Source organism: Maylandia zebra, linkage group LG11, assembly GCF_041146795.1.
Source record: "Maylandia zebra isolate NMK-2024a linkage group LG11, Mzebra_GT3a, whole genome shotgun sequence".
In the NCBI taxonomy this organism is placed as follows: Eukaryota; Metazoa; Chordata; class Actinopteri; order Cichliformes; family Cichlidae; genus Maylandia; species Maylandia zebra.
Window position 1 is genome coordinate 31,977,080 of NC_135177.1, and position 27,978 is coordinate 32,005,057.

Consider the following 27,978-nt stretch of genomic DNA (forward strand, 5'->3'; position numbering starts at 1 on the left):
AATTTTTAAAATACAATCTTGTAACGGCAATATAAAAACATACTTATTTTCTACATTCTTCTTTTTGTGCAGTTTCAGATGAAAACATTTGCAATTTTAGCAATTGTGCTTTTAGTCTAAAGAGAAAAGACAAAGAAACTGAGACATTTTCATACAAAACACAGTTTATTCGACAGTGTCTAGGTCCAAGTACCAACAGACCCCATACAAAATAATAAAAAAAAAAAGGAAAAAAAAGAGGGGGGGAGAGAAACAAATGCTACAAAGAACAGAGAGAACTTCCATCTACACAAAACATCTTGAAAATACATTACCAATAACACAAAAAAAAAGTATCCATTAAAGATAATATATGTAAAGAAAATCCCATCATATTTAAGTGATATTACATAACAAGCCTGGTAAAATGTTGAATGGGAGGGCACGTTGAACGAGAGTGTGAGCGAGGGATTGTACGGTGTGTTTGTGTGCTTTCTTCTTCCAACAGACTGGGAGAAGAGGGCAACAGTCAGTGATGCAGCAGTCATGTGGGCAGGACAAAGAAATTATTTTAAAAGAAATTAAGAAGAAACAAAAAGGAAGGAGGTGGGGAACAAGAGGTAGCAAAGGGGTGCGCAGAGAGGTAGTAGATAGCAAGAGGAAGATTTCTAGAAGAGGTAGCTAGCAGATGGAGGAGGAGGTAGCAGAGATACTAACAGTGCTAGCAACAGGGAAGGAGTAGTAGTTCTGGTTAAGACTTCACATTAAAACATCCTCATATTGGATTTATTATTCACTTGTATGTCAGCTTTAGAACGATGCAGGATGGTGAATGCAGACTAGTTGAAATGATGATTAGAGCAGCAGGAATAAAATAAACATTTTAATTTATTTAAAGCTAACTTGCAAGTGTCATAAAATGTTTTTAATGGGTTGAAAGCACTTGCTGATGACCTGACAAAAACAACTACGTCATGAGGAAAACGGGCTTCCAAATGTTGAGAACGACTCGTTTCGAGGAATAAAATTCCGATTTTAATTTCCAAGATTACTGACATGAAAATACTTTAAAAAGCTCAGAAAAGGGAAACCTGAGCAATGGAAAATGTGGGGAATACTGCGACAAACCGCAGCTAACAAATGGATCTTGTGGTGAAACTGTTGTCCTATCCTAGAACTAATTCAGAGGAGAGACGAAAACAAAAACAAAAAGCCCATAATGTTCCTTTTTCCCCCTTTTATAGCTACGGGATTTAATTTAAATTTTTTCAGACACTTTGTTCAGCTGATACTGAAAATTAACACGCAATAACTGTTTTTCTCTCAGCTGAGGTTACTTTAAATTTCCCATTACAGAAAAAGATAAAGGAAACCAGCATCCAGCTTGAGTAGCTGATATTTAAATACCAAATCTGCACACAAGTATTCAGTGGTTTCGCCCCTTGTTTAATTTAATTTACTGTGACATGACAGGACAGAGCGTTTAAGGACTAAACAGTTATGATTACTTAGTAACTTAATATTTTTCCGTGTAATGGTTTGATACACAAAAATGAGGATATTGCAGAGTTTTACAGTAGCTGGAAATTAATGCAAAACGTGCACTAAAGAGGGGAGGAGGGGGAAGAGGGGTTAGCGAGGTAGGCAGCACTAGGCGTGAAGAAACTGAGCATAAGAGAGGGGGGCGGGGTTTAATCGCTACAGTATCAGCACCTAAAAACATCTAGAAGCCCACCGTGCTGAGGAAGAGCATCGTCGTGTTGTGATGTTTCAGCCGCATCACAGCGTCTCCCTCTCTGTAAAGGCTGTGTGAAGGTCAGCAGGAGATTACATGTGTGTTTGTCCAGTGCTTTGTGGCAGGGTCTGGCCAAGTCGGTGTGTGCATGCAGCCTCCAGTGTTCGCCACAGCTTAGCTTACATGTCTGTGTGTGTGCGTTACAGTGCTGCAGGTGGTGTGACAGACAGAGGAAGGAGGTGGATGTACTTCCTTTCATGGCTGGAAAGTCCTAACTTGTGCCTCACAAAATGAGATTTAGCTTCCAATTTAGTTTATATTTGCCAAATACTGCAAATGTCTTTAGTAAGCAAAACTTTTAAATGTTAAAATCATACAATTTAAAGATTTTACTTCTCTGATTAGGAGGTCACAAAGCACTGAGAAGAGAACTTGGAAATTTCTGGTCTTTTTTTAAATGGAATTTTAAAGTCCAGTAAAAAGTCCAGTAAAAAGTTGGGAAAAAAAAGTAATTTTAGTTGAACCCTTACATTTCAAGCACAACTAAGAACAATTTAAACCTTTTCAGCAGGTACTGTCTCTCACGCCTATACTCAGATACTGTTAACAGTATTTACAGCTGACATTTTTGGGGGGTCAAGGAGGATGCACCTTATCAGACAAAGGCAGACCTAAAGTTAAATCTCCACCTGCCTCTTTGTTCAGTTTTGACTTTATATCTCAAAATCAGCTAGAGGAGAAGTGAGTAAAAAACAGATTCCATACATTAAAAAAAAAAAAAAAAAGGCACAAATGACCATCACCCAGCCCTCTGTCTGACACACACATTCACAGACACACACTCACACACACAAAACTACAGTGTATCATTTCAAGAGGAGCGAGAGGTAGATACTCGACAAGACAAGAGTGAGGGCAGGCTGGGTCCCCCATGTGTGTTTTATTCATGTTAATGTCTGAAAAATCTGCTTGCTTCAATACACACACACACACACCACCCACCCCTACAGGTCACACCAGCTCTCTAGTCTCGCTAGCTCCCCCTAGTGTTTGTCTTGGAGAAAGAGGAACCAGACAAAAAGCAGGGCGTGTGTTTTGTGAGACTGGAAGGGGGTTTCAGTGCAATTAAAACAGCACTGGAAAAAGAAAGGAGGAAAAAGAAAAAGAGATGAGACAGTTTTTTTAAATCATTATTTGTTCTGTCTCCTTGTTTTGTTTTCTGTACACAGGGTCATTGTCTAAATCCTTGGTTTGGCCCAACAGAGCAGAAAACAGTGTTTATAAGTAGACGACCCTTGCCGCTGTGCCCTGAGTGGAAGTCTGCATGTATGGGTGCATGTGTGAAATGTCAGGTTACCTCTGCTTTTGAACCCTGTGTGTGTCTGTGTGTGTATCCTGTGATGAAGTTTATAGTAGATGTGAGTGCTGAGTGAAAAATACCGAGCCAGTAGCAAAGGCCATCAAAAAGGGGTTGATGTTCAGAGAGTTAGCTTCAAGCTTGTGTGCTTTTGTGTGTGTGTGTGTGTGTGTGTGTCCGCGCGTGTTTGTGTGTAGCTCTTAGTTGTCAGCCACTCGCCCACTCGGAGGTGCTGGAGGACCTACAGGAGCAGGAGGGATCGCTTCAGGCTGTGCAGGTGGTGGACCAGGATCTAAGAAGGAAAATCTTGGTTTTAGAGGATAAAGGAAGCAAGCTAAAGTTTGAACTAATATATAAATGAATATGAAGGTAACTGTAATCCTGGTATTTTCAATACCAGTCATGTGTAATGAACCAGTTCTACATGGTATTTAACCCTTTAGTCTGGCTTTCATCATTTGCATTTCTCTGTGCAGTCGCAGCTGCACTGTCTCTTCTGTCATATTCAAGACAACATTACAACACTGCTTCACTAAGTGATAAGCTTGGACGTGAAGAGCTTTTCACAGAACCAGAAATTCTCAAAGACCGCTTTTTCAGTGGTTCAAGTGGCTACCATCCTCCTCCAGTACAATTTATTCATCACAGGTTAATTGTGGATGCAATTTGTAAAGCTGATATCTGACTTTAAGAGCTCTCTCTACTGGATGATGAGGCAAAATACATCAAAAACAGTCCGTATCTTTAAAGACAAAAAGGTTTCATCTCATCACAACAATCTACAACGCTTAACCTAGCTACAGGGCAATTATTAGACTAACACACACAGCAGTGGTGTGAGGCTTTAAATTAAAGCCCGCATTGATTTCTGGTAACCATAACTTATGCTGATGGGCAACATAAATGACATCCTAAGGCATGAAGAAAATTGTATTTTTCTCCTCCTTTAAAAAAAATAATTACAGGTTAGGTATCAAAAAGTGCAAACATAGCTTTAAAAGTTAACAGTCTAAGAATTAATGGTATCGCTATAATATGTCACCTGCAATAAATCGAACAAATTTTGTTTCTCTTGAGGAATGTAAATAGGGATGGGTACCGGTTCTGACATAAACGGTAGTAACCAGACCGAAAAGCAGCGCACATTTCGGTGCTTTATTTTTCCTAAGCTGTGATACACTTCTAGCCAATCATTTTACGTTTCCGAGGATAGTAGGTGGGGCCAGGTACGTACGTTCTTTTATGCAGAGCTACAGATTAAAAATGTCCAAGGCGAAGCGGTCAAAAGTCTGGCTGTACTTCACAGCAAAATATGCAAACTCAGCAGCCTGCAACAAGTGCTTTAAGCTGATACTGTGATACTGTCAAAGGAAGTAACACCTCAAATCCGATGAAACACCTGGCGACGCATAGCGTTTTTTTTTTTTTAAAGCCGAGAAATGCGCCGTATTTGATGGCAGCAGCAGCCGTTCTTCTCTGCGTGAGTAGCTTAATGTTGTTCGTGTGTAATTTACGTTGAGTAGGCTAACCACGTTATTACATTAATGCATGTAAGGTGAACTAGCAAACATCATCATAGCTACATGCGGCTGTCTTCTTGTTTGATGGCAGATACTTCCTTCACCCTGGCCAAAAAGGCTAAAATGACCAAAGAAAAAGAGGGAAACAGCTAAACATGAGAGGTTTTTGGACAAAGTTTGTATTTTTTCCATTGATTAAGCACTGCTTCCAGCCAAGAGTGATACCATATATGCCCCATAGCTGCAGAAAAGGCTAACATTGTTATCTTTTTACAAAAAACCAGCTGACCATGAGAGGTTTTTGGACCAATTTTGTGTTCTCCATGAGCACCGGCACCGTTTCAAAAGTACCGATTTGGCACCGGTATCGGATAAAACCTAAACGATACCCATCCCTAAATGTAAATGCTGAGAAGTCTCTTTAATACAATGCAAAACAAAAAATACGATTAAGTAACACCATTCAAAGAGTTCAAATTTCAGCTTTAGTACACGTGGAAACACAAACAGCAGCTGCCAAAAAACTTAAATGCATATCATTACACTGGTGCTTAATTTCAGATGCTGATTGGCTGCTTTACAAGGTTAGAGAAATCAATGCAAACCACAGGGTCTGTGCGTGCTGTGATGCTAATAAGCAGCAATGATCCAAATGTTTAGCTGCAGCTGACATTCAAAGTAAATACCAGCTGTCAGCTCCGGGTCAAAGCATTATTTGAATTTCCCAGAAAGATTTTTTTTCTTAGGTTGTTTGTTGGGTAAATAAAGGATCCTAGAAACAAGGCCATAATTTAGCGTGTATTGGTTTTGGTGAATTAAATTTTCACAAATCAACAGAAATAAACCACCTTGAGTTTGCTTATACATATTCAAAAACAACACAAGCATAATGAGAGGGTGACTATTTATACTTACACATGCCGTTGGGGGCTCCGGGGTGGCGTGGGGGCATCATGGGAGGCATGCCACCGGGAGGAGGCCCAGCAGAAGGAGGGCCAGACATCATACGTCCAGGCATTGGCTGACCTGGTCCCATTGGTCCTGCAGCATGAAAAGTACAAATAAGAGAAATCAGACACATGGAGATCAGATGGACATAAGGAAGAAAACCTACATGAGGTGCTTCAAACCAGAAACAAACACTCAACCAACAACTAACATGATTTTGTAGAGAAAAAAAGCCATTTAATCCATTCTGTCCTTATTCTCTGAGAACACTTGATATGTTATTTTGCTGAAGTTTAATGTAATGAGCCAATTATGTCCACATTTTCCTGCAGTTCCCAAAAGCAAATAATCACCAAGGGTTAGTCCAAATGACCAAAATACCAGTCCAAATTAGTGGGACTTTAATAAAGTAATTCATGTAGCTGTTCTTTTAGGTAGATTAAGGCATCATTTATAAAAAATAAATTAAAAAAAATAGAAAAAGAAAAAAGATTAAAATTGTTAAGCAAGTTAGCAGTTACTACCAAGCTGGCTAACAAGTGGCCAAGATCTAAGACTACAAAACATAGCTGCTAGTATAACTTTGGGTATATATGAAAGACAACCCACTAAAGGCAGCAGAGAGTAGCTACTGAGCTATCAATATCTGATATGGCAAATGTGTAAAACAAACAAAGTCATAACCTGGTAAAGCTGCTGACATTCTTTCCATATGAAAATGCTAATATTTCACAATATCTAAAAGCACACATCTGCTCCCCCTGTTTCAAAGCTCCTTAATCTCTGTATCACTTTGAGCACCAGTGTAGTTTTCCTTTCCCTTCACCTGTCTGTCCTGGGTGGTGAGGGGCCATTGGGTGGTGACCCATTGGGGGGTAGCCAGGGTGCATTGCAGCGCCGGGTGGGGGCCCTCCATGGTGTGGTGGAGGTGCTCCGTGGTGGGGAGGAGGTCCTCCGTGGTGTGGTGTAGGTCCTCCTGGGTGCATGCCTGGTGGAGGGGGCCCAGAGTGTGGTCCAGCCCCAGGCCCCTGTCCTTGGGCCTGGGCAGCTGCAGCAGCAGCAGCCGCGGCTGCCGCTTGCTGCTCCATCTGCTGCCTCGCCTTCATTTCGGCGTATTTGAGTTGCTCCATGTGGAACGCCTGACGCTCAGTTAGCAGCTGCTGCCTCTGAAGCTCCAACTGCACAGAAATGCAGGAACCATGAGGAAAGATTATTTTAAGACAGTTATAATACCAAATACCACCAACAACTGGCAGGTATTGCAGTACATAAAGTTACATTTTCATTGCTTTATATCCTGATAAAGTCTGCTTTACGCCAAAAAGGTGCACACTGACAAAATGCAGGCCTGCATATTTTACAGGGCAGAAGCCTAACTTATGAATACCATGGCCATGAAATCGAAACACAGTTTTTACACATAGAGGTTTTCTTGTTACAGGCCACAAAGGTATATTTTACAACTACTTTTAAAAACGTTTTTTTTTTTTTAAATCTTTAAAAACTGTGCATGCATTTAAGAACTGAAGAGCTCGTGCTCATTTCCATTTTGTCCAACTAAACAGGTCGCTGTTTTGGCCATTCCTGATGTCAATCAGCGGCCTTTCCTGAACTTCTCTAGTCTGGCAGCAATAATTCTTCCTCCAGACTGAACTTGCAGCAGATGTACAGCTAGTGTGTGTGCAGCTATGCTGAGATGAATGAGCGAAGTCCTACAATAACTACATAGGCCACTGCACTCACCACACATTCCTTATACTGATGAGACTGGACCCACAGTATCATCAGGTGGGTATTTCAAAACATGGATATAAAAATAAAGAACTACAGCCAAAGTCAAAAAGAACGTTTATGAAGCTAAAAAGAAATAAACTAGCTTCATGACAAAAATCAGAAAAAGAAAGGGGGAGGTCTGTTCAGTTCCTTCTGCATAGCACATACAGCTCTAAATAAAGCCTTGTGTTTCTTTGTTTTAGAGTCTCAGTGTTTTACAGTTTATGTTAGGAACAGCAGCAGGAGTGGGTTGGTTTCATTCCAGCGTTCAGAAAGCCTCTTTAACCAGACTCCTTTTCATGCACTGTTTACAGCTGTGAAACTGGGCTACACTGCCAATGCCGCTACCGTGAAAACACAGTTTTACACTCTCACTAGCGTCTCCAGGGATTGTGCAGGGACAGAACACACACAAACAAGAGCTGAGAGTCATTCATTTGCTCTGTCGGGGCAGGTAACACTTTCACTTGCCTCACTGAACAACAGCTTTGCTTTGGAAAAAATGTTCTCCTCACAGAGAATTAATGCTGCGTCTCTTTTTCAATCTCTATGGAAGACTTGGGCCAAGTGGGGACAAACCTGTTGACTGGCCAATATCTGTTGATGAATTAAATCTTTATTAGTTACTTGTGCCAATATAGCAACAGAAGAAGCGAAACTTTGTAACGCAGTCTTTTCTGGACAACTCCAAAGGATGTGCTAATCCAAATAGTTATATTTCTTTTTCATTTTAAAGTGTTTTACAATTATTTTACATTTTTTTAAACAGTCTAATAAAGACTTCTAACAAGTAAGGATATTTGTGTATTTACCTATTAATTATATGGTAGTGGTGTAATGTGTGCACTCATGTTCCACCTTTAAACCTCCTAAAATATTGACATTTGTCCCAACTTAAAATGTCTGTTCTTAAATTTAGGAGTTTAAATCAAACATTCAACTTTATCTCAATATTTTGTTACACGTGTTGTTCTTTTTATAAAAAAATATTTCACAGGCTAAGATGGGGTATCTGTAAGTATGAACAAGTTAAATGTAAGACCTTTATAACACAATCTTAAGAGAATATGCTGTGAAAGTCGCATAAAAGTGAAATATACCCTTCCCAAGGAAACCTGTTGATGGCAAGTTAAAATGGTGTTTAAGGAAACGTACAAATATTTGGTTAATTTTAAAACACCATCCCAATATTTATCTTTTCAGACTGCTACAGTAAACCATTTGCACATATGCAAAACCTATTAGGTGAAACCTTAACGATGCAGTCATGCTGTATGAGCTAATTGAGTAGCATTATGTGCCGGAGATTTTCACGGTGGTGAGAATGAAAACGTTCTTGACTCTGTGGTGTAGTGGTTGAAACATTTGGCGCACACAAAAGATCCCCGGCTCAAGGCTGAGAGGAGACACAAACAAGGCTTTAAGCCTTGATTATTGTGTGTATCTGTGACGTCCATGTGGCTGCCTGTTTTTTGCCACTGCTCGGACTTGTCTGCAGAGAATTTACATTACAATGCATGAGCCTTGAGTAGCAGACTTCAAAATGAGTACTCTGCTGTTGGGTCACCAAAAACATCCAAAACAAGCAGTTCTGGATCTCCCCACAATGTACAGGGAGTGCAGAATTATTAGGCAAATGAGTATTTTGTCCACATCATACTCTTCATGCATGTTGTCTTACTCCAAGCTGTATAGGCTCGAAAGCCTACTACCAATTAAGCATATTAGGTGATGTGTATCTCTGTAATGAGAAGGGGTGTGGTCTAATGACATCAACACCCTATATTAGGTGTGCATAATTATTAGGCAACTTTCTTTCCTTTGGCAAAATGGGTCAAAAGAAGGACTTGACAGGCTCAGAAAAGTCAAAAATAGTGAGATATCTTGCAGAGGGATGCAGCAGTCACAAAATTGCCAAGCTTCTGAAGCGTGATCATCGAACAATCAAGCGTTTCATTCAAAACAGTCAACAGGGTCGCAAGAAGCGTGTGGAAAAACCAAGGCGCAAAATAACTGCCCATGAACTGAGAAAAGTCAAGCGTGCAGCTGCCAAGATGCCACTTGCCACCAGTTTGGCCATATTTCAGAGCTGCAACATCACTGGAGTGCCCAAAAGCACAAGGTGTGCAATACTCAGAGACATGGCCAAGGTAAGAAAGGCTGAAAGACGACCACCACTGAACAAGACACACAAGCTGAAACGTCAAGACTGGGCCAAGAAATATCTCAAGACTGGTTTTTCTAAGGTTTTATGGACTGATGAAATGAGAGTGAGTCTTGATGGGCCAGATGGATGGGCCCGTGGCTGGATTGGTAAAGGGCAGAGAGCTCCAGTCCGACTCAGACGCCAGCAAGGTGGAGGTGGAGTACTGGTTTGGGCTGGTATCATCAAAGATGAGCTTGTGGGGCCTTTTTGGGTTGAGGATGGAGTCAAGCTCAACTCCCAGTCCTACTGCCAGTTTCTGGAAGACACCTTCTTCAAGCAGTGGTACAGGAAGAAGTCTGCATCCTTCAAGAAAAACATGATTTTCATGCAGGACAATGCTCCATCACACGCGTCCAAGTACTCCACAGCGTGGCTGGCAAGAAAGGGTATAAAAGAAGAAAAACTAATGACATGGCCACCTTGTTCACCTGATCTGAACCCCATTGAGAACCTGTGGTCCATCATCAAATGTGAGATTTACAAGGAGGGAAAACAGTACACCTCTCTGAACAGTGTCTGGGAGGCTGTGGTTGCTGCTGCACGCAATGTTGATGGTGAACAGATCAAAACACTGACAGAATCCATGGATGGCAGGCTTTTGAGTGTCCTTGCAAAGAAAGGTGGCTATGTTGGTCGCTGATTTGTTTTTGTTTTGTTTTTGAATGTCAGAAATGTATATTTGTGAATGTGGAGATGTTATATTGGTTTCACTGGTAAAAATAAATAATTGAAATGTTTGTTTTTTGTTAAGTTGCCTAATAATTATGCACAGTAATAGTCACCTGCACACACAGATATCCCCCTAAAATAGCTAAAACTAAAAACAAACTAAAAACTACTTCCAAAAACATTCAGCTTTGATATTAATGAGTCTTTTGGGTTCATTGAGAACATGGTTGTTGTTCAATAATAAAATGATTCCTCAAAAATACAACTTGCCTAATAATTCTGCACTCCCTATAGTATAATAACCACACGAGGTTAATCCCAGATTAATGGGATGGCTGTGTCAGGAAGGGCATCTGGCATGAAATCTGTGCCAAACCAAGCATGCAGAGCCATCCGCTGTGGTGACCTCTTGGGAAATACGGAAGCAGCTAAAAGTAACCTGTGACTAAAAACATTCTCCTTTGACTTCAAGTCTTTTTAAAAAACGTATTAGTTGCATTAATAATTTTATAGACCTTTTAAAGATCTGTAGACACTTTGTCTGAGAGGTGGGTACTTTATAAATCTGTCTTTGCTTCAAACAGCTAATTTTCCACTTTAGAGACTAGGCGTAGTTTTAAAGTGCCGGATGAACTTCTGTTAACAGCTCACCTTCATTTTTGATAACCACAGTTATAAGCCTTTACTGAGCATTAGAGGATTTGAGTGCCTGCATTAACTGAAAGTGAAGAGTCCAGCTGCCCAACAGAATACAACATTGTATTGAAGTATTTCTGACTTACAGCCTCTTTCTCACGGTCCATGATGGTCTCAAGTTCCTCAAAGTGTCTCAACTTGATCTCCAGTTTCTTCATCTGGGTCTCGACCAGCAGAGCCACCAAGGACTTGATCTTCCGCTCCTCCACTGCTGCCAAATGCTAAAAGGAAGGCAATGGGCTGATGGTAAATATCTAATCAATGCTAAATAACCATTTCCAGCATTTTACTATTTTAACACAAAAAAAAAGTACAGGATTCCATCAGAACAACAGGTACACAAAATTATAGCAGCAACACAGTGTCATTTGAGAAAAGCTGAAGTTGTTCCATGCAATTGCTGTTGCAGAGTCAGCAGTCCTGCAGTCTTACCTTGGCTTTTGTGGCAGCAGATGCCAAGGCAGCAGCAGCCGCAGTGGCAATGTTTCCTTCTCCGATATCATGTTCCAGCTTCTTGCCCTTGTCCTCTCCCTCCTCTGTAGGGGTTTTCTCCTCCTTCTCCTTCTCCTTCTCCTGGTCTGAAGATGATGTCTCCATAGACTCCTCTTTGTCTTTGTCTGATAAGGAAAAGAAAAAATAGAAAAGATCAAGCACTTTATGTAGACTTTTCAAAGAATGTGTGTGGAAAAACATTATCAGATTTTACAGACTAATTAAACAATAAAACATTAAATAAATTAGCAAATCATCAGGATAATCAACCAGAAGTAGACCCTTTAAATTGCAATTTAAAAACAAAGTTGCATGCCTGTGAAATGGAGCTTTAGTTTCACTTTGGCATAAACTGTTACCTGCTTGAGCGGTCTTAGCCTCCCCTCCCTCTTCATTCTCTTCTTCACGCTCCGATGCCTCCGCTCCCTCTTTTTTCACCTTTTCTGTTGCTTCTGTCTTGTCGCTCTTCTCGGCAGACTCGCTCGGCTTCTCAGCTTCATCCTTCAACTCACCCTGAAGGTTGAGGAAAATCAAAAATGGTAGGCGTGCCACCACAGAAGGAAAAAAAAACCCCAACAACAACAACTGTACTGCGAGTCTGAATTTAAGATTTGCTCTGAGATTTGAGAAATAAGTGTGGTTCAGAGTAGCTAGCTGCTTAAAAGTGTTGAATAAAGGACATTCATTCAAGGTTTTTCACCTACAAAATGCTGCGAGTACACTCAATAGTTGATCAAATCTCGCCCCTGTTAACTTTCTTCCCCCAATCACTAATGTAAGAGAATAATTAAGTCAACAGCCACTAGTGTCATTACATTCACTCGCTTTTTAAAGCACGAGACGAAGGCTAAAAGTAAATGAACTGGAAAGTTCTAAATTGTGCAAAAAATAAGTGAAGTGGCTATCAATGTAATAAGTGACAGGTCATCTGTCTGTACAGGAACACTCATGAACCTGTTACAGCATGCCAGACTATCTGAAGCTGTAACCTTGTAATAACATCAGAATAATGTAGTTAGTCTTTGTTTTGTTTCATTTTTTACTCTTGAGCAAAACATGATTAACTGATCTGTCTGGTAGTAAGACACTTCGCAATATTTTGCAATTAATACACTCTTAATAAAACCTGAGGTATAATTCAAACCATAGTTTTGATCAAAATAATCTACCTCACCATTGAATGGGATTATGTTGCATCTCCATTACCAATGCTTGTCACCCCAAGTCTGGTTATATTGTGTACTTTCAATGAAAAACCTAAACCATGAATGAATTCAGGTATGCACATGGCCCGAGTTGGATGTTTTAATCTGATTTATTAATCAGTTTGACCTTTTAATTAGTAGGGGATTTATTATAATATCCATTTATAAATAGATGTTTTCCTATGAGACAGTGAACATCTGAAGATGCATGAAAGGTGGTCTCACCTTGTCAACCTGCTGGGAGTCGGAGTCTGTTTCCATCTTTTCCGGCTCTGTGGTTTCTGTAATTGACAGCAAGACTGAAAAATCAGCATCTGTCAGACAGATAAAACTAACAAAGAGGGTCAGAGCTTATTTTAAATACATTCTAAATTTACATAGATATTACCAACATTTGTGATATGACTGTAGCTGAATATATCATCCTGTCTGGAGTGAAATTAACTTATTGATTTACTGAGATAAACAACATCAAAAAGCATCGTTTGACATGCAGGTACTAAGGTTGAAAGCACTTTAAATGAATAGGCCCACAGGAAATGATAAGTGTTGTGTGTACACTCACACGTGACCGGGTGAATACATGCGTGTGGCTGAGTGTTAAACCATGTCACGGGTGCACTTGAGCGTATGTTAAGAGTTTGAATATTGATTTCGTGCCAGTTGAGTGCTTTAGGCTAAAGGAGGCATGGAACACATTTAAACTTATTGATTACAACTGTAGCTCAAGAGAGCATTAATCTTTAACAAGTGATAAGTATTGTGTGTGTGTGTGTTTGTTTGTGTGCAGGGGCAATGTGGGTAATTTTCAAGACAACACAGAGAGAGAGAAAGCGATGAGAACATCCATGAGTGTGGTGACCCAGTTTTCTCCTTCACCTCCTCCCACTGTGCTGCCCCATCTGCAACCGCAGCTTTAATCCACTGGTTACCACAGCAGTGTACACAGAAACACCACAACATTTCACAATATGTCTTTACTCCTCAGTAGCCTGCTGGTAAAAGGACTGATGTGTAGCAAAAGTCAAATACGAGCCTAAATATGATGAGAAACATCGGTTAGCCTGGACATATGCACAGAGCAGCAATTTACATTAGAGTGGACATCCCTCATTGCTGAATAACATTGTGATGTTGGAGCTGGTCACAAAACTACCAAATCTCACCAAAGACAGATGATTATTTTAGATGATACCTGCCTTCCCCCAACAGGAAATGCTTGAGGTATTACACCTTCTAACATGTTTAGAAATACGTTAAAGACTTTCGAGGTTGGCTTGGAGGCATCAGCCTGTCTTTCTTTACTATCTGTACAAACAACACTCACCAGTCTTTTCTGGCTCCTCGGGGGCAGTTCCAGCAATGCCGCTGCTCTCCAAACCAAAGGCGGGATCCACCTTCCCAGTAGTTCTGGCCGCCTCCTGCACCTTCTTCACGTGAGCCTCCACCAACTCAGCTGGTACCTCTTCACGCACACGAGAGAACTCCTCTGCAAACAAAGAGTGGACGTTTTTTACTTTCAGACTCTCATTGATAGCAATATGACAATCCATTAGTTCATGGTGTGCTCAGACATGAAGCTAGTATTATATTCCCAAGCATGCCAGCTGGACTGTGCAGCTTGTGTTTATTCACTTTATAATGACAAAGTAGTCACATATGCACAGACAGTTTTTGGAGCTGCTTTCAGTATTGTGTGTTCACTTGGTGTTCTCTGTTTATTTAGTTTCAAAAAGCAGTAGTAACAGTGTTAATTACTCACAGAGCTAAACCATTTTTTTTTCTTTACCCGTACATAGCTACTTTCCCCGTTATTCTTCCCACTTAAAAAGAAAAATAAAAGCCACACATCAGTATCGGCTCATATTCTAGCTTAGCTGACAACAATCAAATCATTTGATATTTATTAATTACAGTGGCCAGTGTTTGTCTGTTGTCTCAACTAAATCTCATGTTACGTTATCTGAGCAATTCAGTAGTTACATTTATCTTCTACTGGTCTTTTTGTTTTTAGTGTAACTGGCACAAGACCAGGAAAAATATTACTAACTTGTGTAACAGGTCACTTTTAGTTACACAAAAGTAACATGTGTAACCAAAAGGCAGACATCTCCTCTTTAACGTTCAGAACCATTCAAAACCCAACCCATGTATATTTGTGGCTGCATGATGTTGTTTAACCCTTTAAGACCTACCATAGAACCAAGTCCGCCAGAGCTTATATTATATTTTTACATGCTGTGGAGCCATTTTTGGGAGCATTTCAAGTTGCTATACATCAATACAACCATTATAGCCCAGATTTTAATAATATGTATTCATTAAGTGCATAGTAATTACATAAATTGCAAAAAAGTGCAATAAACTACAAAAAAATTGAAAATCGTTTTTGATTTTTTAACATATATTTGTAGTTAGAGAAATTTAAGAGTCTTATCCCTCAAAACTGTAAATACAAAAAAGTTGCACAAAATAGTTTCCTACCACAGGAAATTTATTTTGAGTGTCTTCATAGTTTTATTTTTGAAATACACCAATTTTTATACACTGCAGGAAAAACGAAAATAAATATTATACTGCAAATTTGCAAAAAAGCAGCATATGCATCAAAATAAACTATTTCCAGCAGTGCAATATGAGTCCTAAGCATCCCAGAAACGACACAGAAAGTCATAAAGTCAAAGATAACTTTTAAAAAGAGCAGTATAGGCCCTGAGGCCCTGATCGCAAAAAAGACTACATTTCCGCGAAAATGACGTCACTTCTGGTTTCGGGCAGGTAATGGCGGAAATGCAAAAGTTCGCGCTGACGTCTATTCCAACGTAGGAAGTGTTTTGAACGGCTGATCAGATCGGTAAAGCGTGTTTCTGGAATATTATGTTTTTGTTCCTGCAAGCGCTTTTTATGCAGTTTTTGCAAAGCTTTATGTGGAAGGAAACCGTGACCTAGGACAAGCTGATGGCATCAGATGTAAGTACAACTCCTCCGGTTTCATATGCAAAAAAAATTTTTGCGCTAGCTTACGTGGTTGCAGTGCTACTGGGATTTAAAAATAGTTACGCATAACAGAGCGTTCCCGCTCCGATCGGCTCTAAAGGGTTAAGATAATGAAACTGAATATACAGATAAATCTCTAGTATCTCCTCTGAAGTCAAGAAACTGCTGCACTGATATTTGTTGTAAATGTTTCTGTTTCTAGCTATTTAGCAATTAAAATACAGAAGCTCATTAAAATATCATATAGATTTAAACCCTGCAGTTTATGGCTCTTTCCCACCAGTTCTCACCTAGTGCTGCCTTGGCTGCAGCAGATGCCACTCTGGGATCCACAACAGATGCCAGGAAGGCTACTGTGCTCATGACTGGGTTCCCAGACTGGCTGAAAGGTATGGGCTGATAGGAAAGAGGCCCAAGTGTGGCCTCCGTACTCTCCAGGTATGGATCTTCAATGGGCAATCGCAGGAAGTGCAGGATGCACTCATCTTGGGTGCGTGAACCAACATGCTCTGAAACTTTGTTCCAGTCATCTTTATACATCTCCAGGGCCTAGCCATAGGTGACAGGAGTGACGATACAAGTCTTATTATAAAAAGAAAGCCAGAGAACATTTAATATAGCAATATTTATAATTCCATGAGGCATAAAGAGTTTATCGCCATCTTTTTTTGTTAAAGACAAAAAAACATAGAAAGAAAATGACAGAAAAAAGTGTGTTTATTTTAAAAAAATTTTATCAGGTCATAAGAACAGGTTGAGCTTATGATCAGCAGCCAAACATTGGAAGTTTTTCTTATTTAAAACAGGACACTCCTATCTTCTGTACTTTAAGACTCACCTCGAGCAGCAGCAGAGTCTCCTGCTCAGTCCAATCTCTGGTAGTGCTGCCTGCTTTACCCTGAGGAATCAAAGTCCACAATAGACATTTCTTTGTTTTTAAATTCTAACACACCAGCTCAGAGAGACTGTTAGAACTTCAAACATGAAAAACACATTATGAAGTTGAACAAGCTCCAACCTTGATGCTTTTCCTGTTGTAGAGGTCAGAACGAAGGCTAAAGTTCTGCAGGTCGATGGGCTTGTCTTTGCTTTTGTCTGCAAAATTGGGCATTGGCTGTGGAGGAGGAATCTGGAAGGAATAAAATGGCCACACATTAGCAAACCGTCTGTATGAAGATGTATTTTTTTTTGTAATGGGACCATCTGAGACGTGCAGCAGTTTTACAAATGAAGCTCATCAATGAAATGGTACAAGGGTATAATGGAGGGAACCCAGAGAAAACAACACAGCTGTGATTTTTATTATTATGATTTCAGTGATAATTGTTTTGCAACTATTTCAGTTTGTTTTTCTTTTGACATCTTAATCAAAGTTAAACATCTTTTGGGGTTGGTGTGTTGGCACACACAAAAACAAAACAAACAATCAAATCACAGATTCCATGCTTCCCTTTTAAAGTGAATTGCTAGCAAAAAGGACAAAATTCTTCAGGAATTTGATCTATATTTGGTATAAAAACAAAAAACAAAACAAAAACCCCCACAAAACTAATTTAGGTGTTTAGCGATAACGTTCAGGGACGTTATTAAAAGCCACTCTTTATTTGGAACCAATCTATTTATCCTCAAAAAATATGGTCCTTGGCTGCACAAGTGGATTCAAACCTACTTCTTCCTTCCCTCTTTAAGTTGTCCTTACCGGTTGGGGTCTGTGGTTAAGAGGCATGAGGCCAGAGGGTGTGTCAGCCAGCACAGTAAAATGAGGAGTGGGTGGGGGGCCCATTGGCAATGGACGAGACTCTGCATCGACCTGGTAGTTCACCAAACCCCACTGCTCCAAGAATGCATGTACCCTGGAGGGGGAGGGGGAATAATTACATTAAAAAAATAATTAAAACAATGAAAAGCTACTTATCATCTTCTCTTTAAAGCATGTGTGGCACCTACAAAGGTACCAGTCAAATGCATGGCATTTCTTCAGGACTGTGTTTGGCTGAAGGCCTCCCAGTAGGTGTTAACTTGCATAATACAACAATTCAATTCATTTAGGGTAAGTTTTTAATATTCATAAATATTTTTTATTGAGTTAGCCACTGCCCATTAATCCAACCAAATTAATATGTAAAAAAAAAAAAAAAAAAAAAAAAAAAAAACCCCAGAAAAGTTAACAACATGTGGATCTGTCGAACCTCATGATGGCGCAAACATCTCCAGTCAGGTTCCTGCGGCAGGAGGTGGAGGTGAGGTACTCCTGAGGATTCAGCCGATACGTGTCGATCATGAAGTTTCGATAGGCCAGGTATCTGTGTTGAGATGTCGCAGTATGTCCCGTTAGAATGATAGGAGACTTATTATATGAAAGCTGCATTTTTATATATGTGGGACTGGTGTGTGTGTGTGTGTGTGTGTGTGTGTGTGTGTGTGTGTGTGTGTGTGTAAACTCACATTTCTGGAGTTTTGGACTTGTTCTTTCCGTTGAAGAACTCTGGCAAGGCTCGTCTCTCAATCTCATGGATGCTAACAAGAAAGGAAAAGAAAAAATATTGATAGATATCAAAGTAGGAAGAAACAATGTTATTCCTAAAATAAAATTGTATTTTTAATGGCAATGAGATTAAGAATGGCCTGCAGATGTCATCAAGTGCACCTCTAACTGCATGTAAACTGCAGCTGGTGGTTTTTTTTGTGTTTTTTTAAAATGCATCTGTAATCCATCTTCTTCCAAACAGCAACATCTCACTATCTCTCCAAAATAAAAAGCCTCCTATCATCTCCACTCCACATAAGCTTTTGAAAAGTTAGTTATAACTTATTAACCAAGTTATTTGTGTAATGTAGCTTAAGTTTCAGATTCACAACACTTACCTGTTGTAGTCAAACCAAGCAGCATAGCTGGGGATAACGATGTGATGCGTCTGTTCAGTCACATTGTCCTCATTGGCATCCAGTCGGTTTATTTCACTTTTGCCTTGTTCCTCATCATCCTGCAGAAGGATAAGCAGACAGGTCAAGTAACAGCAGTCTGAAAAAAGTCATCGTGCTGTGTAATTACAATTCATGAGACAGCCCTACTTTGGAATTAAAGTGGCTTTGCTCACAAACATTTATTTTAAAAAAAACAAAAACAAAGCCTGTATAAAGAATGAAGAAAAACAGCAGGTGCACGCTAGTTTTTAGTTCTTTGAATAATAACTATAGGGATATTTTAATCGTACCATTTCCTCATATTTCAATTAGATTTAGTTTAACTGAATCAAAATACACTGTTTATATTACATATCACTCCCAGGAGTGACTGGGAGTGATATGTATATGTGATATTCCTAACTACACTAGAGAGATAAAGACAGGAATCAGTGGTCTTACCTTTCCACCAGACATCACAGATTCATCTTCCATGTCATCTGGAAAAAATAAAAATAAATGTCTCGAGTCAGGTTTGCTTTTAAACTGCGGAGCAGCTTATGCTCACATACAAAAGATGCTAATCTCACTCATATAACTCCTACACAAGGATACAAGTTCATTTATAAATACATACCCAAGTCGGCCACATGCCCTCCTTTGACCGGTGTATTCTCGCTGTCTTTCTTTGAATTTGCTGTGCATGGAATAAAAGAAAAAAAATGTACAAAGTGAAGTACAGAAGAGGGGAAAAATTAAAATATTTAAGAAAAATTATTCAAAGACTGTCTAATTCAGCCATGGGCATGAAGACAATAATGAGCTTTCTGGTTTGCAAAAGGGGAGACTACAATAGACTGAGTGCGTGTCTGTGTGCTGGAGGAAGACAAGGAGATTTCTTTGGGACAAAAGTGGGACATAACGAATGGGACTTGGTCTAAAAAGAGTATTATAGACAGAATTGTGTGTGTTGGTTTTAAAGGGAATCTTTAAGCAGAATACAGATCATGAAAAAGAAGCACCCAAGGGTTTTTTTCTATTTTCTGACTTAAACTGTGAGCGTCAATGGGTATGTTTTTTTCCCTTGCTGCTGAGGGGATTTTCTTGTCATCATAACATAATGATTCAGTACACAGCAGCCACATAGAGAAAAATCACAAAAAAATGAATTTAAAATTGAATGAAATAAAATTTATCTCTGTTTAGAAAAGGACAAACCTTACAAAGAGAGAAACAGGACAAAGATCACAGTGCAGGTTTCTTACTGCTTATAAAGCTCTAGCTGAACATTGCAACACATAACAACAAGACTGAAGAGGGCACTTATGACAGGAATCATTTAAATATCCTAATTTCTGTCTCTGATCTTACTGGCAACTGCAGACAAATACCATTTAAAACTGTTTATATATATTATATATATAATATATATATATATATATTATGTTACAATTATAGATAAAATCTAAATACGACTCAATTGATGATCAATTAAATGTAAAGACAGTAAAGTCATTTTAGTTATGCGTACTTTGCTATACATGCTATAGAGCAAAACTTTACATTTGTAACTGAATATTAAATACCCTTTTTATCTGCTTATGTAAAATTTCTTTAATATGACTATTCTGTGATGTTTAACTACATTTAACAAATATCAAAGTATTGATGGCCAAGTTAGGATGCCTATTGTGGTAAAAAATTATTTGGTCTATGCAAGCAGTTTTTGTGTCCATGTAACCACCTAAATTTAAATTCAATTAGTTAGGCGTTTCATAATAACTGTCTGACGTTTTCTATGACAGCTAAGACAGAATAATTACATTCATTTTAGAAGGCTAAAACATTTAATGAACAAGTGTATTTAATTAATCTAATGATAATCCAAATTAATGCTTTAATACACAGGAAAAGTATCTCATGTACAGATGGTAGTTTGCAACACAAACACAAATAGAGCCAAGCTTAGCCCCTATACTCAGCACATACCATTCTTGGAGATGCTGCCCTCCTCCATGCTAGCACCAGCTGAGGAATCGTCCATGTCTTTTGTCATGTCCTCTTCAGTGTCCTCCTCTTCTCCTCTGTGGCCCCGTCGTTTCCAGTGAGGTCCCGGGTTCCTGAGAGAAAGAAAGGATTTATTTGCTTTTCTCTAACTGTTAAAACGTGACAATAAAAAAAAATCAAACACCAGGATAAATAACTGATATCTTATTATACTGCACCACAGGGCTTCATTGTCGTCCTAATTCTACTCACATCAGTCTCACTGCTGTACAAAGTGACATGTTCATTCATTAAATATAGTCTACATTGACTCAATCACACATACACAGTCCTGCTACCATAAATGCTCCCTAGCACAATCACTGTGGATTAATATCCAAATACAACTAGTCCCCAAGCCTTGGAAAATTAATTTTTGCAGCATATTTTATTAAAATCTGCTTAAACAAAATGAATGATACATCTCCTGTTCCTGAGTCACATTTAGGCCTGTTGTCTTTTGAAAAAAATGTATTGGATCACCAAGTTTTATCCTTTAGAGACAAATCTGAAGTTTTAGGAGACCACTTGCACAAATCTGCATTTACTCAGTACTCGCTACATTTTATACTACCAATAAAAACAAAAACGAAGAGAAGCATCCTTACCCCTTCTTGCCTCCCTTCTTACGGGACTCGGCTGGAGTGCTGGGTGGAGAGGGTGAGCGCCTCCTCTTCTTTCCCGCAGAGTTGGCCTTGCGCTCCTTGCGATCGGGTGTACGGGAAGACTGATCAGACAAACCCCGAGCAGCGCAGGGAGCGAGGGATGGAGGATGAGAGAAAGAGCGGCAGAATGAGAGGATGGAACGGTTGCACACACAAGGAGGGGAAGCAGTGGGAGAACGACCGTAGGAGGGGTGGGGTGGGGATGCCGTGGAGGTGGAGGAGACGATCAGGGTTCCTGTTTGTCCTCTTCAAACAGACACTCTTTCACACTGACCCTCATTTCAGGATCAGAGGAATTTCTCTTCAGCAGCAGACAAACTTCTTTTTGTCCAGTTGTCACTATTTGATTCTTTTTTTCCCCCTTTTCAAATTTAATAAAAAGTAACAAAAAAAAGGCTCCAGATTAGATAAAATGAAAAGCTTTTAATGTGTTTGCTGTGGCTCTATAGATGATGTTAACTTCGCACTCTATGACTGCATTCTGGAGATTTATCCAAGTCCTACAAAACAATTCATCCATTGTCAATAAATTTGGAGCTTTCATAAATATTTCTATCCTGCAGATGGTGCTTCATCCACCAAATTATAAGAACTAGTAGAAAAGCCTAAGCCTGACCAGTCAGCTTTTCATAAATCAATGTGATGTGAGTGCCCGCCTATTCAGCCCAAACTCACACTTAAGCGAAAGCTTCATCTACAGCTTCACACATGTAAACAAGGATGAATATGCCAGCCAGCATAGCAGTTCCTGATGATTAGGTCAGCTGGCAGGCTGTCCTGACTGCACTTACTACAATGGCCATTCCTGGCAGTCTTTTTTCTGTTTACTTCCAGGCATACTCTGGGGCTGAGGATTAATAAAAAGTTAATTCATATAAAAACTATTTTTTTGAAAGGCTTAGTGAAGCATGTGCTTACTAACCTCATAGATGCAGTTCACTCAATGTTTTGTGTGAGTCCGTGTATGACAGAGGTCAAGAGTACAACGTAAGGGTAACCCAAAGAGCTACACTTAATGGGAAACTGGAGCACTTAAACATCTGTGTGGCCAGTTTGCTTAATGCTCACATGAGTGATCATGAGTGATCAGTGAAAAGGCCAAAACAATGTAAAAGAAAACTTAATGTCTCTGGCATCATAACTTTTGGAGTTCATTTACTCAACATGAACAGGAACCCTGAAACTCATTAGAAATAGACAAAGTGTGAGGAAAGGCTTGGAAAGGATGGGCAGCATGCAGACTGAAGCCAGTTGTGAACGAAGAAGAGTGAGGTGCACAATCCATACAGCAAAGCAACATGCAATGGGACAGACTAACAGCAAAAACATTCAAATTCACACCAGCATTCACACCTAGTCTCAGTCAAATAATTTCCATTTCCAGGCTTACATACAGTACAGATTTGAAGACCAATTTTAGATTAATACCTCTACAAAAGAGCCAATTTCAACACAAGTCACTTGTAACAACGATCAGGTTGGCACCCTTTAACAACAATGGTAGGAGCGGTGCTGTCACACTGTACTGATATAACGTGGCTGGAAAACCTGCTTTCTCTTGGATTTGAAGTTTGGATCACTGACACACACCCACACAGCAAAAACACATACCTCTTCCTCTTTGGGGAAAATCTTCTGGCGGAAGCTGACTGGCTTCTTGTTCTCATCCACTTCGTAGTCTTCCTCATTCATCCACTCATTGAAGGCATCTGTGTCTAAAACCCACTTGGCATGGACCTTATCAGAGTAAGGAAGGAGATAACAGAGTAGAATCAACTCATCAATTTACTCTGCTGACCTAATTTCCCATTATTTTTCAGTGGAAGACACTAAAGAACAAGTAGAAGAGACAGAAATACATAAATGCAAAAACAAGGAAATTGGTTAGCTGATGTGGTAAAGCCGCTTCACTTTACATTTTAAAATAAATAAATACAATAAAACTGCTTGGTATGCAGGTAGAAACACATGTCAGATGCATACAATAGTGACCATTTATATTCTCAGGACAATTTATAAACACATAGGTAACAAAAGCCAAAACTGGAAACTCTAAGGGACACAAAAAGTCTTCCAGTATCAAAAGAAAACCTATTGATTACAGACATCTCACCTTCCAAGGTCTGTCAGTGCTGGGTGGGTCCTCTGGGTCACCGTCTAACTCACTGGCTGACACCCAGGTGTCGTAGCTAACAAAATAAAAACAGTTATCAGTAACTTCATGAAGTCATGAACAGAAATATCTCTCTCAGGATGATTCGAGTGATTATTTATTTTTCTTTTCTTTAATAAAATGCCAACATTTTCCTAAAATGCCCAAATATTAGAAGGAAATAATTTACATCCACCAGCTGAAGCACAGATCTTTTTGTGAGCTGCTTAATGCCTCACTCTGCTCACCTGTCTGGGTAGAGACCCCAATGGACAAGCACCTGCTTGTCTTTTCTCATGACAGGACGCAGCCACTCCTCTGCAAAACATAAATACCAATATTCAGGAGTTTTCACAATTATTTACACTTTTATAAGCAAAAACAAAACTAAAAAAAAAAACAAAGTGGTAAGATTACCAAGCAGTATTTGATCACTTTACTATATTTTAAGTCACTTTTAAAATCTTTCATTATTTAACTGTAGTAATAAGTTGGTTTTAGGTCAGAAGGATAATGAAGTGAGAATGAAAGAAAGTAGATATGTGGTTCACATTACTTGACTAAGAATTAAGTTCGTAAATCACAGAGATAACTAACAAACCTTCTTCTTGCTGGGATAGTGATGGGTAAATGATATGGGTGGCCTTCGACTTGTCATCAGTAATGGAGCCCTGAAGAGAACAGAGAAAAACAAAATGAACAACTTAAAAGGCTGCTACACCAGAGCGTCCCACGAGAATTTTACTACTCTGGAAATCATTTCATTTCTGTGCTCACCTGGTGTCTTTTGATGATGTCTTTGAGCTTACTAGCCTGTTTCTGCTCGATGTCTGGCGACAGGTAAACAGTGGGTCGAGTCAAGCAGTTATTCTACACATGAAGAAGGTTTAAGTTAGAGTCACGCAAAAAGTTGCTTTATAACAAAGCAAAAGTACAAAAACAAAAGTACACTCACTTATCTCTCAATGCAGTGATTACAGTTGAAGTTTTAAGGGACACTTGACAACATAAAAACACACCTTTACCTCATTTCCATACAACTGCATACAGTCAAAATCTGATACCTGCACACTGGCTAAATGGAATCTGAGCTTATTCATTTAAAATGTTAAAAGACTTTGAGTTACTGAAACTTACAATAATTTTAACAATAAAAACCCTGTATGCATTTTGAAATTGTGAATGCCAGTTAAACACAACTGCAATATCTGAACTTCATAACTAGAATACACGAAGCCTAATTGAATTTTATTAAAAACTGCACTTTGATTAACAAATGTACTTAGAATAAACATAAGGAGAAGCTCGAGCATTAGGACTTTGTCCTGTACCTGGACCAGGTTCTTTTCAACATTTAAGAACATTTCCACGTTCCTGTCCATCCGGGAGGGATTCTGTAGGTCAAATCTTCGCCTGAGAATGACACAAAGCCACATGAATATTCAAATAATAACTCTGCATTTATTATGACTTTATGTGCAACTTCTATGCCCTACACCATCCATGGACTGCTGAGATATTCAACTTGGGGGACAAATAAAGTCATTCAAGGTAGTACAATCACTGGGAACTGACACAAATGGTTATTTTTTTAACTCCATAAACCAACATCCTAAAATACAAGACCATTAAGATTTTTGCTTATCTTCAAAATGCACAACTGAGATAGTTTAAATTATATTTCTAAGACCAATGACTTCAAAAGGAGGGTTTAAGTTGATGATCAATGTCAGACCCATCTGCTCATACTAAGTTACACAAGTTAACTTACCAGCCTTGCTCGCTCTTAAACTTGTAGACAGATCCCAAAATGTGACAGAGAGCACCTCCTGCCTTGAAATCCAGGAAACACTTGGCCTGAAGATATGAGAAGAACCATAAGAACAGAACACTTTACCATTTGGGATTCAACTGTGATGGCGATTTTTGTAGAATGCAATGTTTGTATGCTTACAGGTAGCTTTGTAAGAGCAGGATTGTTGACTCTTCGCCCAAATGCGTCTTCCTGGAAATGCAGCAGTTGGACCACGAGACCTGCCAGGGATTTACTGGAGGGGGAGTCATTCTGGACGTACTGGAAGTAGGCACAAAAAAAAAGTTATTGGTAACATGATAGCAATGGCACAGATTCCCATCTCATCTAGCAGTCTTTTTTTTTTTTTTAGCAAATCAAGGTGGCCAAAAGACAGAAAAATACAACCTACAAGAGTTTAGATTTTTTTTTTGTACATGAATTAATTCCAAAGAAATGCTCAAAAGTCTGAGAATGGGCTTCTTCATTTGATAATAAGATAACTCTTTATTGTCATTGCACAGTCATTCATAGTACAATAGTACAATGAAATTGGAAAACTGTCCCACAACGACATTGCATACAACACAACACGACATAAGTTTTGATACTGTGATGTGTTAAGTAATAAAAGGAAATAATAAAAAGAAGTCTGTTACCATGATATGAGCAGCCACAAGAGTCGTTTAATAGAGCTCTATTTCTGTTTTGTTTTGCTATACTAGTATTAAGCAGTGGGGTATAGATAGGTTAGTCCTGTAAAGAGGCTCATGCACCTCTCAGATGGCTTAAGTCATGACGGAGAGCATCATTAGCATGGTTATCAGCAGCTGGGAACATCATCACAAAGATAAGAGCAAGCCTCGCTCCAGAACATCCAATCATGAATTCATGAACCAAATAATATACAAACTATTGAGTAATGTTAAAAATACATTTGATTATTTTGAAATTCAAATGTTTCTTGGATCATTATGTTAAGTTGGTGGGGGACAAAACAACAGGGTGATATTCACAGGTGGGCAGACTTCAGCAGATGAGGTACTACAGGGTAGAACAGGAGGTTTGGCAACAGGAAGCAGAGATAAGAGTTACTGAAATAATTAGGCAGATTAGTCGAATATCAAAATAATTGTTAGTTGCAGCTCTAGAGAGTCAACAGACTAATGATTTTTGTTTAAACTTGTTATATCTTTTGCCTTGCATGGCGACAGGTTTCTGCTTAGACTGCTGTCCCTGATATCCAGGTCCTGTTACCAGCAGGACAAGAGGGATAGTTGGATGCTATTTATTTCCTGATCTTTTTGCTCTAGAGAATCAATCTTGACCAAAAAACTTTAAAAATCAAGTCATGACTTTATCCTTTAAGGTTTAGCCAGTGCAAAATCAATGTAATCCAACGACAATGTTAGTGAATCCATTTATCCATTTATATACTGTTGCATCACCAAATAATGACATAAGGTTTTAGTTGCTTATTTTAGATTTAGTCTATGCTAAGTTCATGCAACACAACAACTAAACACTGGCCAGAAAGATCACAGTCAACAGCAACAAAGTACATTTAAAGCTGGAAGACCTTCCACTGCTATATGGCCTCAAATAACTCACATAAATATCTTTGCAAAAAAAACCCAAAAACAACAACAACAACAACAAAAAAACGGATGTATTTATTATTCTTAAAGGCAACTTTATTGAACAGTGGATATACTTAAAAAAAGCCAAGTTTATATATGAAATATTGTAATATAAATCTGCGAGTAAACGCTGTATTCACAAGCCCTTATCTATGCCATTTCATTTGAATAATGTTTCTGCTATAACTTGAGCAGGCACAACGTGTTAGTGGTTTTGAATGAGAGCCTGACGTGACAAGAGGAGCACTCTTTGTTTGGCTAACTCAGTAGGCAAGTGCAACCTGCACGGTGTGCTATGCTGCTGTGTTGACAAAACTCAACACACTGACAGCATGGAACAGGACTGGGCCTGCAAACAGCACGCAGTGAAGTAGATAATTACCTTCTAAGTAAAGTACCTTTTAAGATGGCATAAAAAGAAAGCTGGGGTTTATTAAGCTAATATTATAATTTCTGCAGGGTATGTCCCGTGACTTACATACAGGTTAGCATCACGGGCCTTTTGAAAAACTAATAAGAAAGTCTGGTTTATCGTTATTTCTTTTTAATGAGAAACGTATTAAATACAAGTTAAAAAATTATACGCGGCTATGTGTCGCTCGTTTGTAAACATTTCCCCCCTGAGCGTCATATTAGTAGCAACATTGAATGGGCAGTTAGCGAGCTAACAATAGCTATTTGATAAACAAGAACTGATAACTCTTAACTGTTCAAGACAATGGGCAGTATACTGACGGTGAACTCCCAAACAAAATTATATATGAGCACTCTTAAAACTTAACTCTACTTAGCTCTGGGTGGCTGCAGCTAACTAAAACATGAGCGCCCCTTTGTGCTAGCGGGACGCGGGCCTTCATAGAAATCAATAGAGGAGCGGGCAGCTAGCTTACCTTCTTGTAGTGCTTTCCGATCCAGAGTCGCACCGTCTCCAGCTGGGATATCGTGTCTGAACTTTCCCAAAATTTCGCAGACGGACCACCATCTTTCTTTCGTCCCACTGCGGTTAAACCACCGACGGGGCCAGTGGTCGGTCCACCCGAGCCCGTTCCCCCTGCCGTTGTCGCCGCCGTCGCCATTGTGTGTTTTGTTCGCTGCGTTGTCTTTCTCCTCCACGGCGTCCCTCAGCGTGCAAGTTTTCGAATGACATTGCGCAGCCGCAAACGTGTTGAGTAATTTGAAGTCTCGCGAGCCTGAATATCAGA

General features: G+C 39.3%; 1 protein-coding gene across 2 annotated transcripts; it reads right to left on the minus strand.

Annotated features, from left to right (window-relative positions):
- Positions 1 to 146: 146 nt before the first annotated feature.
- smarcc1a (SWI/SNF related BAF chromatin remodeling complex subunit C1a) lies at positions 147 to 27,918 on the minus strand. 2 transcript variants are annotated; one of them, XM_024804174.2, is made up of 28 exons: positions 27,667 to 27,918; positions 25,299 to 25,418; positions 25,116 to 25,201; positions 24,676 to 24,757; positions 24,122 to 24,214; positions 23,946 to 24,015; positions 23,593 to 23,662; positions 23,306 to 23,381; positions 22,804 to 22,929; positions 21,136 to 21,230; positions 20,471 to 20,601; positions 19,119 to 19,178; positions 18,944 to 18,981; positions 18,443 to 18,561; positions 18,023 to 18,094; positions 17,767 to 17,880; positions 17,277 to 17,430; positions 16,596 to 16,706; positions 16,416 to 16,475; positions 15,868 to 16,126; positions 13,908 to 14,069; positions 12,806 to 12,861; positions 11,735 to 11,888; positions 11,316 to 11,500; positions 10,970 to 11,104; positions 6,366 to 6,717; positions 5,507 to 5,632; positions 147 to 3,363 (listed from the first exon to the last, which is right to left on the minus strand). In XM_024804174.2, the coding sequence occupies exons 1-28, from the start codon at positions 27,850 to 27,852 to the stop codon at positions 3,272 to 3,274; spliced, it is 3,384 nt and encodes a 1,127-aa protein (XP_024659942.2). In that variant the 5' UTR covers positions 27,853 to 27,918; the 3' UTR covers positions 147 to 3,271. The 2 variants fall into 2 exon arrangements, with proteins under 2 accessions (XP_024659942.2, XP_024659941.2); XM_024804173.2 differs by having other exon boundaries at positions 21,136 to 21,254.
- Between the last annotated feature and the right edge of the window lie 60 nt (positions 27,919 to 27,978).

Bases quoted from the DNA above. Each gene is read 5' to 3' on its own strand.
- smarcc1a (XM_024804173.2), bottom strand. From the start codon at position 27,852: ATGGCGACGGCGGCGACAACGGCAGGGGGAACGGGCTCGGGTGGACCG. The intron at 23,663-23,945 runs GTTTGTTAGTTA...TATGTTTTGCAG, and splicing joins ACTATCCCAGCAAGAAGAAG to AGGAGTGGCTGCGTCCTGTC. The intron at 6,718-10,969 runs GTAAGTCAGAAA...ATTTCTGTGCAG, and splicing joins TGGACCGTGAGAAAGAGGCT to TTGGAGCTTCAGAGGCAGCA.